The 17,410-nt window shown below is 44.9% G+C and overlaps 1 protein-coding gene across 1 annotated transcript in view; it reads left to right on the plus strand.

Moving 5' to 3' along the window:
- WSCD2 (WSC domain sialate O sulfotransferase 2) overlaps positions 1 to 17,410 on the plus strand; it is a 50,016-nt gene that overhangs the window by 18,224 nt on the left and 14,382 nt on the right. Inside the window, exons 3-5 of the mRNA XM_035119701.3 lie at positions 512 to 696; positions 10,621 to 10,742; positions 14,089 to 14,263. Of these exons, the coding sequence (XP_034975592.3) occupies positions 512 to 696; positions 10,621 to 10,742; positions 14,089 to 14,263 (482 nt within the window). The remainder of the gene's footprint in view (positions 1 to 511; positions 697 to 10,620; positions 10,743 to 14,088; positions 14,264 to 17,410) is intronic.

Raw genomic sequence — 17,410 nt, forward strand, 5'->3', positions numbered from 1 at the left:
GTAGAAACATTCATAAGTAGAGTTATTCGTAAGTAGAGGTACCACTGTATTTGAAGATTGGAAAAATACTGGCTTATAGCAGATAGAATGGTTGGATCTTAAGGAATGAATATCATATGTAGCAGCAGCAAAGAGAGCCAGAAATCCTTCTATTTTTCTTCTTATTTCTTCTTTGTTTTGTTTTTTCCTTTCTTTTCCTTTTTTCTTGCTTTCCCTTTCTTTAGCTTTCTCCTTTTCTTGTCTTTCCTTCCTTCTGACTTTGTTCTCTTTCAAGACTAAGCAGCTGTTTTATCTCAGCATATTATAAAAAGGAGACATCCTTTACCTGCAAAGTGGCCAATTTCTAGGGGGGCTGCACAGCATGAGATATCGGAAGGTGCAATTCAGCACCAAGGACGCTGCACAGACGTTCAGCTTTCAGGTCCAGCCACTGAACCTGAACATAGGCCGCCGCTACCACCACCAAACCTCCAAACAAAATGCGCTCTCTCTCTCTCTCTCTCCTTTCCAGGGGTTACCTCTTTGCAGGCCTAGAGTTTGGGGCCGAATGCTATTGTGGCCACAAGATCCAAGCGGCGAACGTCAGTGATTCTGAATGCAACATGGAGTGTAAGGGAGAAAAGAGCAACATTTGTGGTGGGGTGAACCGACTCTCAATCTACCGCCTGGAGTTGGCCCAAGAGTCTGCAAGGAGGTGTAAGTATTGACTCATTTGGGATCGAGAACTAGGGCAGCCCAAGGGAGCAGAGCCTAGGGATCATGGCACTGAGATCAAGGTGTCCTAATAGCTCAAGGGAAGTAACTCTGATCCTGTTGGCTATTAGGGATGCATCTTGCAGAACACTAGACCCTCCACCCTATACCCTCACAACAGCTGCAGCTGCTACATACCCTCTGGTAATTTTACTTGGCTGTTAAAAAAAAAAAAAGGTAAAGGACCCCATGACGGTTAAGTCCAGTCAAACGCAACTATGGGGTTGCGGCGTTCATCTCGCTTTCAGGCCACGTTTGTCCACAGGCAGCTTTCTGGGTCATATGTGGCCAGCAGGACTAAACCGCTTCTGGCACAACAGAATACCATGACAGAAGCCAGAGCGCACAGAAATGCCATTTACCTTCCTGCCCCAGCCGTACCTATTTATCTACATGCACTGGCGTGCTTTCGAACTGCTAGGTTGGCAGGAGCTGGGGCAGAGCAACGGGAGCTCACTCTTGTTGCGGGGATTCAAACCGCCGACCTTCCAATCGGCGGAAGCCCAAGAGGTTCATTGTTTTAGACCACAGCGCCACCCGCGTCCCATACCGTACCATTACTAGGGTGTAGTTAAACTATGGACCTCACTCCCCCAGGAGTGCACAGAGATGCTCTATGCTCTCCCTCCATGGTTGGAGACAGTAATGCTTCTGAATACCAGTTGCTGTAAATCGGGGGTGGCCACCTCCCAAGAGACTCACAGAGTTAAAAACTGGGAGTGGTCTACCCCCTTTTGGGGGGTACAGGTCAAAGCTGTTGAGTTTCTTTAAGGAAGGGAAGCCCTGTTTTGGGGGGTTTAGGTCAAACTTGTTGAGCTTCTTTTAGGAGGGAGGGAGGCCCATTTTTGTTTAGGGCTTCAGGTCATAGTTCAGCTTTTTTTAGGGAGGAGGAAAATTTTGGGTGAGCTTTTATTAAGGGTGCCAGTGATCTAGCAGTGATCTACCACAGACATCCAGTGATCTACTGGTAGATCACAATCTACCTGTTGGATGTGCCTGCTGTAAATCATAGGCAAGAAGAGAGCTCTTGTGCTTGGGTCCTGCTTGCTAGTTTCCTACATGCACCAGGCTGGCCACTTTGGGAATAGGATGCTGGACTTGATGGGCCGTTGGCCTGATCCGGATGGCTCTGTGTTCTTATTTTCACAAGGACTAGAAAGCTTGGGTTTCAAAACCAAAACTGAGGTTCTTTGGATGCTGCGCCATGATCTCATATCCTACGCTTGAGGTGCATTTGTGAACACTGGCAATCTACAACCAGGGATACAGTAGTCAGGATTGGAAAATGTGTGAAGGTGTTTGCGGGAGGGAAGGAATCCCTCACAGAGCACTCTCAGCCGACCAATTGAGTGCAATGCAGGGACTATAGTGTGTGAAAGGAAGGTCTAGGTGCTTGAGCTGCCTTAATGAGTTTGAAATGGGCTTTTGATCTCTTCCCTGCTCTCAAAGGCTTTTCTGCATCTTGCCTCTAATTTTGCATTCATTGCGTTCCTCCTTGTCTTCTGTAGTTAAGAAGGTGGGCTGGGTGGCTCATTAGCTGATGCTTAAATGTCAAAGGCAGAGAGGAGAATCCAGGAAGGCAGGGGAAGGGAAGGGATTATGGGGAAACCTTGGTGGGCCATGGGGCAGAGAGATCGAGCTGGCAACCTACAGGAGGAAGCACAATTGTCCATACGGTAGCAAGCCTGTGAAGGAAAAGGCCAAAAGGTGTTTTTGCAGTGCCCTTCGTGCTTCCTGTGCGCCAGGGGATGGACGCCTCTCCCAACACAGCAGAGAGAGAGAGAGAGAGAGAGAGCTAATCAGAAAATGATGGGGGAATGGCATTTTCTGCATTCCCCTTCAGTTGAGAGAGGAACCTGGCTCTCACCTGCAATTTGCCTGACTGTCTGGCACTCGCTTCCCCATGGAATGTGAGGGCAAGCAAAGGCACTGGGTGCATGGAGTACTCTGGCTGCCACGACCCTCCGATCCCATTTTTGGAAGCACAGGTGATCGTGCTAACTTGGTTTTTGTAAACTACAGGCGCGTGCTAGAGATGATGAGATGAGAAACTGAGAAAATGAACCCAGCTACAAGAATTTAAAAGGTTTGGATTGAGAGGGGATTTCATTTGGTGAGAGAGATGGTGCAGTTTTTCTCTACGTTTATGATAGGGCAAACCTCCCTGGAATGCAATATACACGTACAAGTGAGAAAGGAAGAAACTAGAATATAATTTTGGAATTTAACAAAACTGGAACTGTGTGTATGAAATAAAGGAACTGAGAGGGAAGGGGGAGGGAATGCTACGCTTTCAAAATATGCAGCAAAGTCCTCCCAAACCTGCGTTATTCATAAAGGAATGTGTTTGAGATAAGGACAATTGGCCATAAATCAGTGGCAGGGAAGAAAGGAGTCTACCAGCTGTAGGAATAGAAGCTTTCGGATTAACTATTTGCAGTCTGGATTCAGACCGTTCTTCCTAGGCTGGAAAAATGGCGAAGATGGCTTGTTTACTGGAAGCCAAATCATGGGATGAAGTGATGCTTTGACTTTTGGAAACTGAGATAACCGCTTCTCCCGAGGCATGATGGGAACCATCAAAAATTGTAGGAAGGAAGGATAAAACACCATACAGTGGAACCTCGGTTTACGCCTACCTCCATTTACGAACGCCTCCGTTTATGAATGTCGCGGACCCGGAAGTGTTTACATCCAGGTTCCGCGGTGCTCGAATACGCAGAAGCGATCTGCGCAGCTTGCACATGCGGAGAAGCAATCTGCACAGCATGTGCGTGCGAAGAAGCGTTCTATCGGCGTTTCGTTCACGCACAGAAGCATGCCTTTGGCGAGCGAACGCCTCCGCGGAATGGATTGTGTTCGCAAACCAAGGTACCACTGTATATGGATGGGGAAACATCATGTGCAGGAAAGAATAAGGATTACAGGGTTCCTCACTTGAAACTTTATAAATTACCTGATATAGCAACACGAATCAAATCACAATATTGTAGGTGTCATATGAGGGATTATTATATCTGAATGGAATACAATGGAAATTATTAAGATTTTGGGACGCAGAAAAAAAGTAGAAGAATGAAGCCATCAAATCTAGCAGCAAGTCTTTGCAGCATTTTGCAGAAAAAGCCCCTGCGTTTTGCACCCCCAAATTTCATGAGATGTCTGACATTGGTGGTAGTTCTGGGGATCATTCTGACTTTGCGTGATTTTGCCTTTAAGTGCAACCCCCGGAAACATAAGGAATACATAAGTTTGTTGGCGTATATATAAGCAGAGTAGCTATTGCGCAACAAAAAGCGGTTGGAGGAGACTTGCAGAGTATAAATAGGAGTGGATTTGATTAAAGAAAAATAACAACAAAAGTTACACTAATCGTAGTTACATAATTACAGAGACATGACCCATTCAGCCACCAGAGGATAAGAGTATCAGAGGAAAAGAGAGAGAGATGGATACTGAGCAAGGTACGCAGACCTCCTCCTATACTGTATGAGATTGCTGATACGCCCCAATCAGTACAACTTGACATCAGCTGCTGTGCTGTCCCACAGCTGCATAACTAGGCCACTACATCTCTTTCTTTCTTTTAAAGCGATACACAGTTCTGTGGAACAATGATGAACCTAGATTGTAAAACACTCAACAACTCCCCTGCGGTTCATTATTGTGGAACAACATTAAGCATACTTTGTACATATCTTTCATGTGTGACCTTTGGAAGCACTTTAGTAAAAAATATCTGCAATTTGATTATCACCTGGTACATACAGAAATACAGCTGTTTTTTCAGCAATCATTTTCTTTACAAATTGCAAACGCAATTTCAATACTCTAGTGCGTTGTGTATTTGTTTCTGAACACAGAATAGCAAGTCCCCTCTGTGAATCAAGATAAGCTTTCACTGGTAATGTTACTTGCATCTTCAAATCTTTAATTATTTGCAAATACCATTCAATATCACGAATAGCCTGAACACAGGTGCACAGTTCACTCTCAGTTGTGGAGAGAAACAATTGTTTGATTTTCCGACTTTCATTCAAAAGGACATCCATTATAATAAAACACCATACCAGACACACCTCTGTAATTATTTTGCTCCACTGCGTGAGATGCATTGCAGAAAATCTCAAAACCTTTGTCAACACATGATGTAAACTGCAACCTATAATGTTTTGTATGTTTGAGATACATTACTACTCTCTTAAGAGCAGGAAAATATTGCGTAGTGGGCTCTTCCACAAATTTTGCCAGAAAATGAAAAGCATACGTTAAGACTCCACCCTAAATGCCCACAAACTATAATTTTCATCATTAAGTTGTGGGAACGTCAAAGCCTTTTCAACTTCAGAAACCCGGTCCACCATCCTGCCTTCTCAAAAATCACAGGACCGCAGCATCAAAAAAACTTTTTAAAGCTATTCTTCATTTCCAACTCCAAAACTCATGCAGTCCTCAACTCCAATGACTGGGCCCATAACCAGATGTTGGTATATATATACAGTAGAACCTCGGTTTATGAACACCTCGGTTTATGAATTTTCGGTTTATGAACACCGCGGACCCATCCGGAACGGATTAATTCATTTTCCATTACTTTCAATGGGAAAGTTTGCTTCAGTTTATGAACGCTTCAGTTTATGAACAGACTTCCGGAACCAATTACACCCATGCTTCAGTTTATGAACGCTTCAGTTTAAGTACTCCGCGGACCCATCTGGAACAGATTAATCCACTTTCCATTATTTTCAATGGGAAAGTTTGCTTCAGTTTATGAACACTTCGGTTTACGAACACCACGGACCCATCTGGAACGGATTAATCCACTTTCCATTACTTTCAATGGGAAAGTTCGCTTCAGTTTATGAACGCTTCAGTTTATGAACAGACTTCCGGAACCAATTGTGTTCATAAACCGAGGTACCACTGTATATAAGCAGAGCAGCTATTGCGCAACAAAAAGCGGTTGGAGGAGACTTGCAGAGTATAAATAGGAGTGGATTTAATTAAAGAAAAACAACAACAAAAGTTACACTAATCGTAGTTACATAATTACAGAGACATGACCCATTCAACAACCAGAGTATCAGAGAGAGATGGATACTGAGCAAGGTACGCAGACCTCCTCTTATACTGTATGCGATTGCTGACACGCCCCAATCAGTACAACTTGACATCAGCTGCTGTGCTCTCCCACAGCTGCGAAACTAGGCCACTACATTTCTTTCTTTCTTTTAAAGCGATACACAGTTCTGTGGAACAATGATGAACCTAGATTGTAAAACTCAAAAAAGTTGCAGTCCTACTGTACAGTTACAAGGGTTGTTGCTGGAGGAATAAGTTGCCTTTCTATCTTATCGACACACCCACCCCACTGGTTCAGGTAACCAACAACAAGTCTTGTTGTGTTACTCCCAACAGATACACACACACACCAGTGCTTTTCAAATTCAACAATTGAAAGAGGAGCCCATTGGTCTAACCTTAGTCGCTGTTAACAATTGGTGGCCAGTGGCCATGAGAGATTAATTTTAGCTTTTGATTTGTGCAGAGTTCGTGAGAACTGTAGAATTCCCTCAAGAGAGAAAGAGAGCTAAAGAGGGAGAGATCGATAGTGGAGAGCTGTGGTTTGGCATAAAAGCGGTGAAACAGGAGCTATGGCAGCTTGCTTAGAAATAGTCCGGATGTTGGTGACAGATGCAATTTTCCAAATGACAGGAATAAGAGTTCCCGTTGGCTTCATGGCTTATAGTGCTGATAAAGAACTTGGACAAATAAATTGGAAGGGGGTCGGGTTTTTTTCTTCATCATATTTATTTATTTTCTATAATAAAATTAACATTGCTTAAAGTATAAATATAAATTAAATCCCCCATTAATGATGATGATGATAATTTTATTGTTTATACCCTGCCCATCTGGCTGGGTTTCCCCACCCACTCTGGGTGGCTTCCAGCAAAATATAAAAAATAATAAAATGTCAGACATTAAAAACTTCCCTGAACAGGAGAGCCTTCAGATGTTTTCTAAAAGTTGTGTAATTCTTTATCTCCCCGACATCTGATGGGCGGGCGTTCCACAGGGCGGGTGCCACTACCAAGAAGGCCCTCTGCCTGGTTCCCTGCAACCTCACTTCTCGCAGGAAGATTACCACCAGAAGGCCCTCGGAGCTTGACCTCAGTGTCCGGGCTGAACGATGGGGGTGGAGATGCTCCTTCAGGTATACTGGGCCAAGGCCGTTGAGGGCTTTAAAGGTCAGCGCCAACACTTTGAATTGTGCTTGGAAACGTACTGGGAGCCAATGTAGGTCTTTCAGGACTGGTGTTATATGGTCTCGGTGGCCACTCCCAATCACCAGTCTAGCTGCCGCATTTTGGATTAGTTGTGGGTCCCTTCGAATGCTATGATTCTATGCTTTCAGTAGCAACTGAACCTATGCCCCCAAATGGGTGAAGCCATCCCAAAGGAATGTTTCAAGCCGAGGTTCCGGTTTCCGCCGGCAGGAATGGCGGACCTGTTTCCCATCCCTCTGACCTTCGTAAGGAATTTGGCGGTTGCTAGGGGAGTAAATGGCAACCCCCTACCCTCTCCGGGGGTTACGGAGAGGGGCCGCTGGCCCGCGATGCCCCCAGACCCACTCCGACTGTTTATGGAGTGGGGGGAGCTTGGGCTGAAAAGCACTTACGAGGGCCAGGACTCCCGGACGCTAATCTGCATGGCGGGGATTTCCATGGTTAAAGAAGATAATTAGGCTTAAAACTATGGACATACTTCAGAAGGAGGGGAAGAAGCGCTGTTTACTGCTGAGAAATTTATGCTGCTGAGGGAGAGGAGTCAAAGGCTGTATATCATCTGGAAGAATGATTGATGGGGACGGAGCAATAAGGGAATTGAGTTTTGTTTTGTTTTTCTTCATATGAGTTACTTCGTACCTTCCCAGACGCGATGTCCTGGCTTGTTTGGAGTGAAAGAGAAGCAAAAGACTGTGTGAGTTGAACTTTATAAACTGTTGTTACTGAGCATATTTTTTAAAGATGTGGAGTTGCCGATGAGAAAAGCCCCCCCCCCCTAGTCGGACGGAAGGAGTCCTGGACGCGTTCGGAGGATTTATGAGCTGTGACGCACTTTGAATTGGAGCAGCGACCTGAAGCTAAGTTCAGCTATAGGGCAAGGAGATCCATTAATTTACCAAGAGTTTATGGTTTGATGTTTGGGTCTTCTGCCTGGAAAAGCTGTAAATTTTATAAAGATCGTTAATCTTCATGGCTATGAGAGAAAACGAAAGTGATTTGAGCTTTTTAAGATGGCGCTGCTTCGACGCAACAGGGAGCTCCAGACTAAGAAGATTTATGGGGAGGCTGGACTGATTAACCCACACAGGAGAAAGAACATTTGTGAAACCTTGTTTGATATTTATCTCAGCAGCTGGGAAACAATCGGTTGAAAGTGGAAAACATCTATGTGACTGTAAGGGGAAGATCTGGATTATTATGAACTTGGAGGACGATTTGAACTTTAGAAAAAATACGGCAGTGGACGGTTGCGAGGAATCCCCAATTTCTTGAAGCATGGGAACCCAAATAAAAAATTCTCTAGACGATTTGGCATAACATTCGGTTTGATTGATATATATATGTGTATAATTTGAAATAATGAATGTGATATAATTGGTTTTAATTGGAAAATTAATAAAAATATATATATATATTTTTTAAAAAAAGGAATGTTTCAAGCCATCAACTTGTTTCAAAATCACTCCTGGCATCCAAACGTTGATTATGACTGCTGCCCCCACCTTGGGAAGCTTTGTGCTAAGTTTGGCAATGATAACTTGAGAGGCAGCCAAACCTAAAGAGAACAGATGGACAAAACGCTTTCCAAAAATTTATAGTAGATAATACTAATTTTTCTTTCACGTCTTACTCTCCCCTCCCCAAATCACCTAATAGCAGGGCATGCCTGGAGCTGCCCTGGATTTTTTAGAAACTAAAAAATATTGTTTGTTTTTTTTAAGTGGATACTGTAGTGTAATTTGTGAGTTCCACCACACCAAAAATGGGGTAAAGTGATGTCAAAGCCACATTTTGGTCTGCCATCTTGAGTCAAAATAGTGTCTGGTATCCAAACATCACCAGGCACTATTTTGACTCAAGATGGCAGACCAAAATCATGCTGACTTTGTTGATATCTCAAGAGGTGGTCGAAACCTTGTGGGCAGTTCACACCAAGAGGATGTTTGGGATCACCGTGTTGATTCATAATGGTGCCTGTTGTCCAAACAGTCACAAAGCCTGCCATCTCACCTCAGGAACTATTGTGCTAAGTTTGGTGACAATATCTCAAGAGGTGGCGAAACCTACGGTATGTCAAAAAAACGGATGAAGTCCCCTCAAAGTCATGTTTTGGTCCACCATTTTGATTCAAAATGTCAGCCAATGTCCAAACAGCAACCCTCATACTAAGTTTGGGGATGATATCTCAAGATATATAGGATGCAGAGAAACTGCTTTCCAAAATCTATAGCAGAATCAAAATCAAAATGACTGAATGAATTGGATCCACATTTCATTTTCTTTAATTCATCTAAACCTTCTTCAGATGATCCTATTTCCCCTTTTAAAAGACCAATATGAAGTTGGAACTGTTCTACTAGATTACTGGCTATGTTAAAAATCAACAAATAGATGCTGATGTGCCAAAAACTGTCTGACTTTCTTTGACCTCTCATTTGAAGAAAGCTATTTGCTGACTTTTACAGACCCAATATTCTAATTTGTGAGCTTTAATTTTTTTGAACGGGGTCAATTTTCAACATATTAGTACATTTTAAAAGACCATAAAAATGGTAATTGAAAAGCGCTCTTATCAGTGAATCAATAAATCCTAGGCAATTTTTTAAAATAACCCCCCCTCCCCCAGAAATTAACCTAGGAAGCAATCCTTTGGTGTCTGCTTACATCCCAGTAACCCATAGGATTTTCACATCTCCCTCTAGAGATGTGCAGTGACGCAAATATTCACCTTGTATCTGCCTTTGTAGCATCTGAATGAAGCCTAATCTGTTTTGGATCCGCTCTGTCATTCCAGTTCGAGTCGTCATTCAGGTTAAATCTGCAAAGAGGACTGTGCAAATATTATTTCAGGAAGCCTTGGTAGAGTTGGTTTGGTTATCTCAAGCAGTGGCTTGGTGTGTAGCTCCTAAGAAAGGCAATCCAGACGTTTTGGACCACAACTCCCATCAGTCAGGGAAGATGGGAGTTGTAGTTCAGCAACATCTGGAAGGCGGCACATTGACTCCCCCTGCCCAACACTGGCACATGGGCACCGTAGTCCTGTTTGGGTTGGAAGAAATGGGGAGTGCCAGGAGGTATTCTGAAACACAGGGCTAGACGTTGCCCACCCATGGCCACCCAAGTGGATGGGTGGGGAACTCTGTCAGGGAGGAAATGGTTGGCTTTATCACATGATCTTCTAGTTGGTTTCAAATGTATTTTTTGTATGTTGGGGTGGTGGGTGTGGGGCCCAATACTTGAGAAACAAGACTTCGAAGTCCCCCAAGAGCCTTGCTGGATCAGGCCCATGGCTTTTCTCCAGCCAGAACTCCGCTCCAGCACCATTGTCATTATAAGAGAACAAAGGAGGCGTTCATGGTGAGTTCCAGCACCTCTTTTCCTAGAAATGATGGCCTGGGCTGAGCTAGATGATCAGGCTGAGAAATCCTAGAAATCCTTTTCGAATGCTCAATTTCAAAGGACGCTTGCCAGCCAGCACCGTTGGGGAATCCTGCAGGATCAGCAGTTTGCCTTTGACTCTGGGAGCTCAGCCATTAACTGCTTCCTTCCCTCCACTTTTCTCTCCTCTCCCGGTTAGACGGCAGCGCCATATTCCGCGGATGCTTCCGCCGGCCGGATAACATCTCCTTGGCTTTGCCGGTGAGCAAGATCATGAGAAACATGTCTGTGGACCAGTGCGTGGACTTCTGCACAGGAAAGGTAAGCTAGCCAAGAGAAGAAGGACAGTGCCCCTCAATGTCCTAAGCTTGGGATTGGAACCCAAGGGGTACGATCTTGCAGACAGAAGGGGGAGACTGCCATGGATTGACTGCATGCAGAGGAGGGAGCCACCAGCTTGGGAACCCCCAAGGGGAGAAGACTCAGAGCCAGGGGGTTGCTGGTGGGATGAGGATGCATGGTCAAAGGGAGAATTATAGAATCATAGAGTTGGAAGAGACCACAAGGGCCATCCAGTCCAACCCCCTGCCGAGCAGGAAACACCATCAAAGCATTCTTGACATATGCCTGTCAAGCCTCTGCTTAAAGACCTCCAAAGAAGGAGACTCCACCACACTCCTTGGCAGCAAATTCCACTGCTGAACAGCTCTTACTGTCAGGAAGTTCTTCCTAATGTTTAGGTGGAATCTTCTTTCTTGTAGCTTGAATCCATTGCTCCTTGTCCGCTTCTCTGGAGCAGCAGAAAACAACCTTTCTCCCTCCTCTATATGACACCCTTTTATATATTTGAACATGGCTATCATATCACCCCTTAACCTTCTCTTCTCCAGGCTAAACATACCCAGCTCCCTAAGCCGTTCCTCATAAGGCATCGTTTCCAGAAGAAATAATAGAAACTGTGAGAGTGACCAGGAGAGAGCAAATCCTATTGAACTCAGTGGGATTTAGCTCTGATTAAAAATGCTTAGGATTGCCATGTAAGGCTGCCCAGTCTTGACACAGTTACTTGGGAGCAAGCACCATTGAATACAGTGGGACTTCCTTCTGAGTATACAGTGTAAGGCTCTCCATTTACAAGAAAGGAATCAACACTCCCTGCATTTCCTAAGAAATGGCTGGCTGTGGAAGCATGGCAGTTGAAAATTTAAAGCGGATTGGTGACCCTTTCCTTCAAAATTATAGGAAAAGCTTCACAGTTTCCTTCATTTTGGTGCAGGTATTCACCACACACACACACACCAGTAGAAACAGGACTCTGTTTTTGCCCCTACACACAGCGCTTTTGATTGTTCTCCAAGAAAACTGAAAAAAGGGAACCGAGGCACCTTTGCAATTCCAGGACTGTCCCTGGCAATTCGGGACACTTGGAGAGAATGAGCTTCATGGCCAAATGGGGATTCGAACCCTGGCCTCCCACACCCCACCACGGACTATCTCTGCTTTCTTACGGCACACAGTTTGGGCCTTGCCCCTGCTGTTGTCAGCCAGCTCTCTGAGGCGGCAACACAAACTCATTGTGGCATGCCCTTTGATTAACCCAGCCTTGCTGCCTTCCCGGGTATTAAATTGCCTGTCAGGCCTCACCACGGCCTTCATAACTCTGTGCTTTAAGGCTCAAATGAGGGCACAGATGTCGTACTCCATGGGCTTTTAAGCGGCCTTCGTCCAGGTGACAAACTCGCGCATTATCCAACTGCCACTGGGCCGTGCTTTTGAAAGGGGTGCCATAAGCCTGGCTGTAAAACTCTTGACTGTAGTAAATAACTCTTTGACGGCAACAGCAATTTCCACACCACTGCTTTGGGAAGGGAGAGAAATTTGGTTTGCATTTGCAATGCAACCCTGCCCGGTCCACATTTCTGAGCAAAAACACATCAACTCAACTGCACCTTCAAACTTTGCACTTCCGCAAATGTTTGCAACATGTTACTCAGCCAACGAATGTGTGCAAAGAAGGGAGATGGGACACACAAAAAGTGTACGTTCGTGGAAAATTACCTCCAAAAATGCATTCCTTATAGGAGAATGGCTTTCAAAAATGCATATATTAGGGGAAATTGTGTGTAAAAATTTTTTTGCACATATCCAGAGGGAATGTGCAGGGAAGCAACCCTGTGAAATACAGTGGTACCTTGGTTTACAAACACAATTTGTTCCGGAAGTCTGTACTTAACCTGAAGCGTACTTTAAACCTGAAGCGAATTTTCCCATTGAAAGTAATGGAAAGTGGATTAATCCGTTCCAGACGGTCCGTGGAGTACTTAAACTGAAGCGTACTTACCCTGAAGCGAACTTTCCCATTGAAAGTAATGGAAAGTAGATTAATCTGTTCCAGACGGGTCCCCGGAGTACTCAACCTGAAGCGTACTTAACCCGAGGTATGAGTGTAATTGGTTCTGGAAGTCTGTACTTAACCTGAAGCGTACTTAACCTGAAGTGAACTTTCCCATTGAAAGTAATGGAAAGTGGATTAATGTGTTCCAGACAGGTCCGCGGAGTACTTAAACTGAAAATACTCAAACCAAGGCGTACTTAAACCGAGGTATGACTGTATACATATAATTTATTCCCCCCCCCATAAAATTTATATACCTATTGATTATATATTTAAAAAAACCAAGTGGCTTACAAAAGGAAGAAAACTATCAAATAATCAGTACAAACAGTTAAAAGCCACTATTTCTAAGAAGATAATTAAAATGAATGATAATCTAAAAACAGATCAAAACACCTCTAAGCATTCCACATATCCAAGCAGGCTCGTCTAAACCGAAATGTTTTTATCAGGCGCTGAAAAGATGAGTTGCCGATCTCTAAACAGGGGTGTTCTATGGTCTCGCCCTTGTCAGAAACTGTATTGCAGCATTCTGCACTGACTGCAGCCTCATTTCAATTGCAGGGGAAGCCCCTCATAGAATGCACTGGTAGGGGTGTCTTAGAGCAGCAGATGGAAAGCGCCCCTAAATTATTCAATTCAGTTTCACAGCTTAATGGAGATTTGAACCCAAGACCCCACAGCTGTGCCCAACACGATGAGGGCATCCAGATATTGCTGTGGCCTTCCCTTTTTCATATTTTATTTTCAATTTTCAATAACAATTTAACATCCAAATTACTGGTACTTACTTATTCATCTTTTCTAGAGACAGAGTTTCCAATTTCTCCCCTTTATTACCTTACACATTTTTAGTTTTCCATTCATTACAAGTCCATTGATGACCCTAATCCACATTACTTCATAGATGCTATGTCAATCCTGCTAATGTTTTTTAAGTCTTTACAGTGGACCTTAAGATATTCTATAAATTCAGCCCAGCCTTGCATAAACTTTTTTTTTCATCTTTGTCCCGGATTTTCACGGTCGTCTTTGCCATTTCGGCATAGTCTATCACCTTAGTTATCCATTCCTCCTTTGTTGGTACTTCCTCTTCTTTGCTGTGGCCTTCCAGAGGGACTACAACTTCCATCATCCTGCACCACTGCCCATTCTGGGGGTTGGACTAGATGACCCCCCGGGGACCCTTCCAACTCTACAGTTCTATGATTCTAACTGCACTCCTCCTCAAAGGCATTGCACAAAATTATTCTCCCCTGTTGCTTCCACCAGGAATACCCACTCGCGGCGCTGGCTGCCACCGCCTGCTACTGCGGCTTCCCTACGACCCTCTTCACGTTGCACGAGAGGGAAGACGAGCAGCTCTGCTCCCAAAAATGCAACGGCGAGGAATTCGAGAGCTGCGGCACCTCCAAGTATTTCATCGTTTATCAGACTCAAGTTCAAGGTAGAAAGGGGTGGGCAGGCTGCTTTGTATGGAAGTGATTTGCAGGAAGAAGGTCCTATTCTCAACCCATCTGGCACCTGCGTAGGACTGGGGAAGATCCTCACCCCCCACTCCCGTCTGAATCCTTAGAGAGTCATTGCTGGTGTAGATCAGCGTTCTTCAGCCAACAATGGGACTACGATTCCCATCATCCCTGACAATTGACTAAGCTGACTGAAGGTGATGGGAGTTGTAGTCCATCTGGGGACCCGAGGTTGAAGAACTCTTGTGTACAGTGATCCCTTGGTTTGCATACGCTTTGGTTTGCATACGTTTTGGATTACAAACACGTCAAACCCGGAAGTGCGTTTGCAACCCTTTTTTTGGATTACAACCCTTGTATTATTATTACTAGTGTCATTCAGCCTGTTTAATAAACGGGCGCTAGAGCATTCAGCCTTTTTGGGCGGCGGCGGTGCGTGGGGGGGGATTGGCCCCTCCCATGGCCGCCGCTTCGTCGGGGCGTTCCGCTGAGCCCAGCTGGCTGGTGGGCGCCCAGGAGAAGGCCGCGATTCTTCTGAGGACTGCGAGGGAAACGGTAGGCAGAGCGGTGGGGGTGGGGAGAGCGTGTGTGTGTGCGTCAAGTCTCTGCGTCCAATCCCTGTGTCCGTGGGGCACATGCACAGTAGCACGGACACAGGGACACAGGGAATCTGGACGCAGAGACACTTGCATATTATTATATAGGATTACGAACAAAAATTTTTTGGAGGCCCCATTGGCGAAAGCGTGCCTTGGGTTACAACCATTTTTGGTTTACAAACAGACCTCCGGAACGGATGATGGTTGTAAACCAAGGTACCACTGTACTGTATATGATATTGTTACAAAAGTTGGGGGTCTCCCCCAGTCTCTGCTGAGCAGTAGCAGGATTCCAGTGGGTTCCCAGCACTCACCCAGGGTCTGTGTTCCTTTGGAGTATTGAGACAAGGCAGAGACTGCCGTAGCTTTAAGAAATATGATTTATTTGCATTTTTGCACCTGGAAAATGAGCAGAGCTTTCCAAACTGTGTGTCGCAAGACAAAAGTGTGTCGGCTGCAGTGTGTAGGTGTGTTGTGCGAACGTTTCCCGTGCTCCTCCCAGGACTGGAAAGGGGTCAGTTTTGTTAGGATTTTGTGTACCTGATGCAGGGTAGTGTGATTGGTGTAAAAAAAAAAAAAAGAAACCTCATCCTTTTAATTCTTTTAATTACCAAAGATATAAATGTTGCTTTGGAATGAAACAGTAATTACCGTAGTTCCGGCTTCCATCAGATAGATAGCTCCGTTGGTTAGATGCAGGAAACCGCTGTTTAACTTTTGCAAGAAGCGGTTTGCCGCTTCCTTTCTCCATTTCCCCCTTGTTCCCTTCTTCTTCTTACTCTATTAACTCAGTTCCCTCTCTGGACTTGTTCATGCGTTGCATTTCTATGTGTTGCATTCAGACAAATCTCCTTTTGGCTCTGTTGAAATGGACGTAAGACGTTCACAATGGCTTTGAGTGCTGTGGATTTCAAGGGGAACAAACTTCCAATAACTTAAGCAGCAAATCCTATGCATACTGTTACTTGCACCCCAGTATGTATGTATGTATGTATGTATGTATGTATGTATGTATGTATGTATACCCCACCCATCTGGCTGGGTTTCCCCAGCCACTCTGGGTGGCTCCCAACAGAATATTAAAAACACGATAAAACATCAAACATTAGAAACATACCTAAACATTGAAAAGTCAGATACAGTAGTTGTTTATTTCCTTGACATCCATAGGGCGGGTGCCACTACCAAGAAGGCCCTCTGGCTGGTGTGGGAATGTTAGGGATGTGGATTAGGATATATTATTAGATAGATCCTATCCAAGCTTGTGTTAACAAGCTTCCAATATCAGCAGAGTGACATTCCCCTTTTGTGCGCAGCAAAGCGTGTGCGTTCAGGTTTGCTAAAACCTGTACAATAATATTATACTTTATACTTTAATATTATACTTCAATATTATACATCCTGACAAAGTCCCCTTTGTCCCTCTTAAAAGAAATACACAACACAGTGTTTATAAAATAATATAGAGTTTACTTACAGTTTCATCCTGAGTTAACAGCATAATCTCAGAAAGGCAGGCTTGCTTAGAAAAGTTACAAATATATATACAACTGGAGACTACTTAGTAAAGTGAGGCTCCATCGGGTCTCACTCTTGGCAGCAGGCCAAGAGGGAGAACCATCCTAACTGTAGATTCTCTGGAGACGTGTTCCCATTGAAGAGGAGATGGCTAAGAGAGAGAATGGCTGCTGGCTAGGGGCTTTTGTCCCAGCTAAACCATCTCATTTGCATGTCTGGGGGAACAGGGACTTAGTCAGAAGTCCCTCCAGGTGAGTTCCTGTTAATGGACACTCTAGGAACTGTTGTGACTTGTCTGCCCCAGTGTTCCATCCCACAGCTGGTTCCCTGTAACCTCACTTCTCACAGGAAGGGAACCACCAGAAGGCCCCCAGAGCCGGACCTCAGTGTCTGGGCTGAATGGTGGGGGTGGAGACGCTCCTTCAGGTATACAGGGCCGATGCCTTTTGGGGCTTTAAAGGTCAGCACCAACACTTTGAATTGTGCTCGGAAATGTACTGGGAGCCAATGAAGGTCTTTCAGGACCGGTGTTATGTGGTCTCGGCAGCCACTCCCAGTCACTAGTCTAGCTGCCGCATTCTGGATTAGTTGTAGTTTCCTGGCCACTTTCAAAGGTAGCTCCACGTAGAGGACATTGCAGTAGTCTCTCCATCAGCCTTCATTCCAAGGAAACCAACCACCTGGTAGGTGCAGGAAAACGCCTGGTGTCTCTTGCCACTCAGAGATTGAGGTGCATACTGTGAGGGAGAGCAGTTACAGACAGCCTCCTCCCCTCTTGAGCTCAAGCTCATCTCCCAGCGCCAGTGGGAGCGGGGAGGGGGATGTCTCAAGCAGGGAATCAGGAAGCATGGCTCAGGTAAGGTATCAGAGCCACTGCTCCGCTCAGGAGAGGAAATGGGAAGCAGGGAAAGTGTGACCAGAAGACCGCTCCCGCCAACGCCAGAATTGCGCAAAAAGCGGCGTGGGCGGAGATTCAATGTTCCCAGGCTACTTTGCTGGAGGAAAACG

Source organism: Zootoca vivipara, chromosome 6 (genome assembly GCF_965207765.1).
Source record: "Zootoca vivipara chromosome 6, rZooViv2.hap1.1, whole genome shotgun sequence".
In the NCBI taxonomy this organism is placed as follows: Eukaryota; Metazoa; Chordata; class Lepidosauria; order Squamata; family Lacertidae; genus Zootoca; species Zootoca vivipara.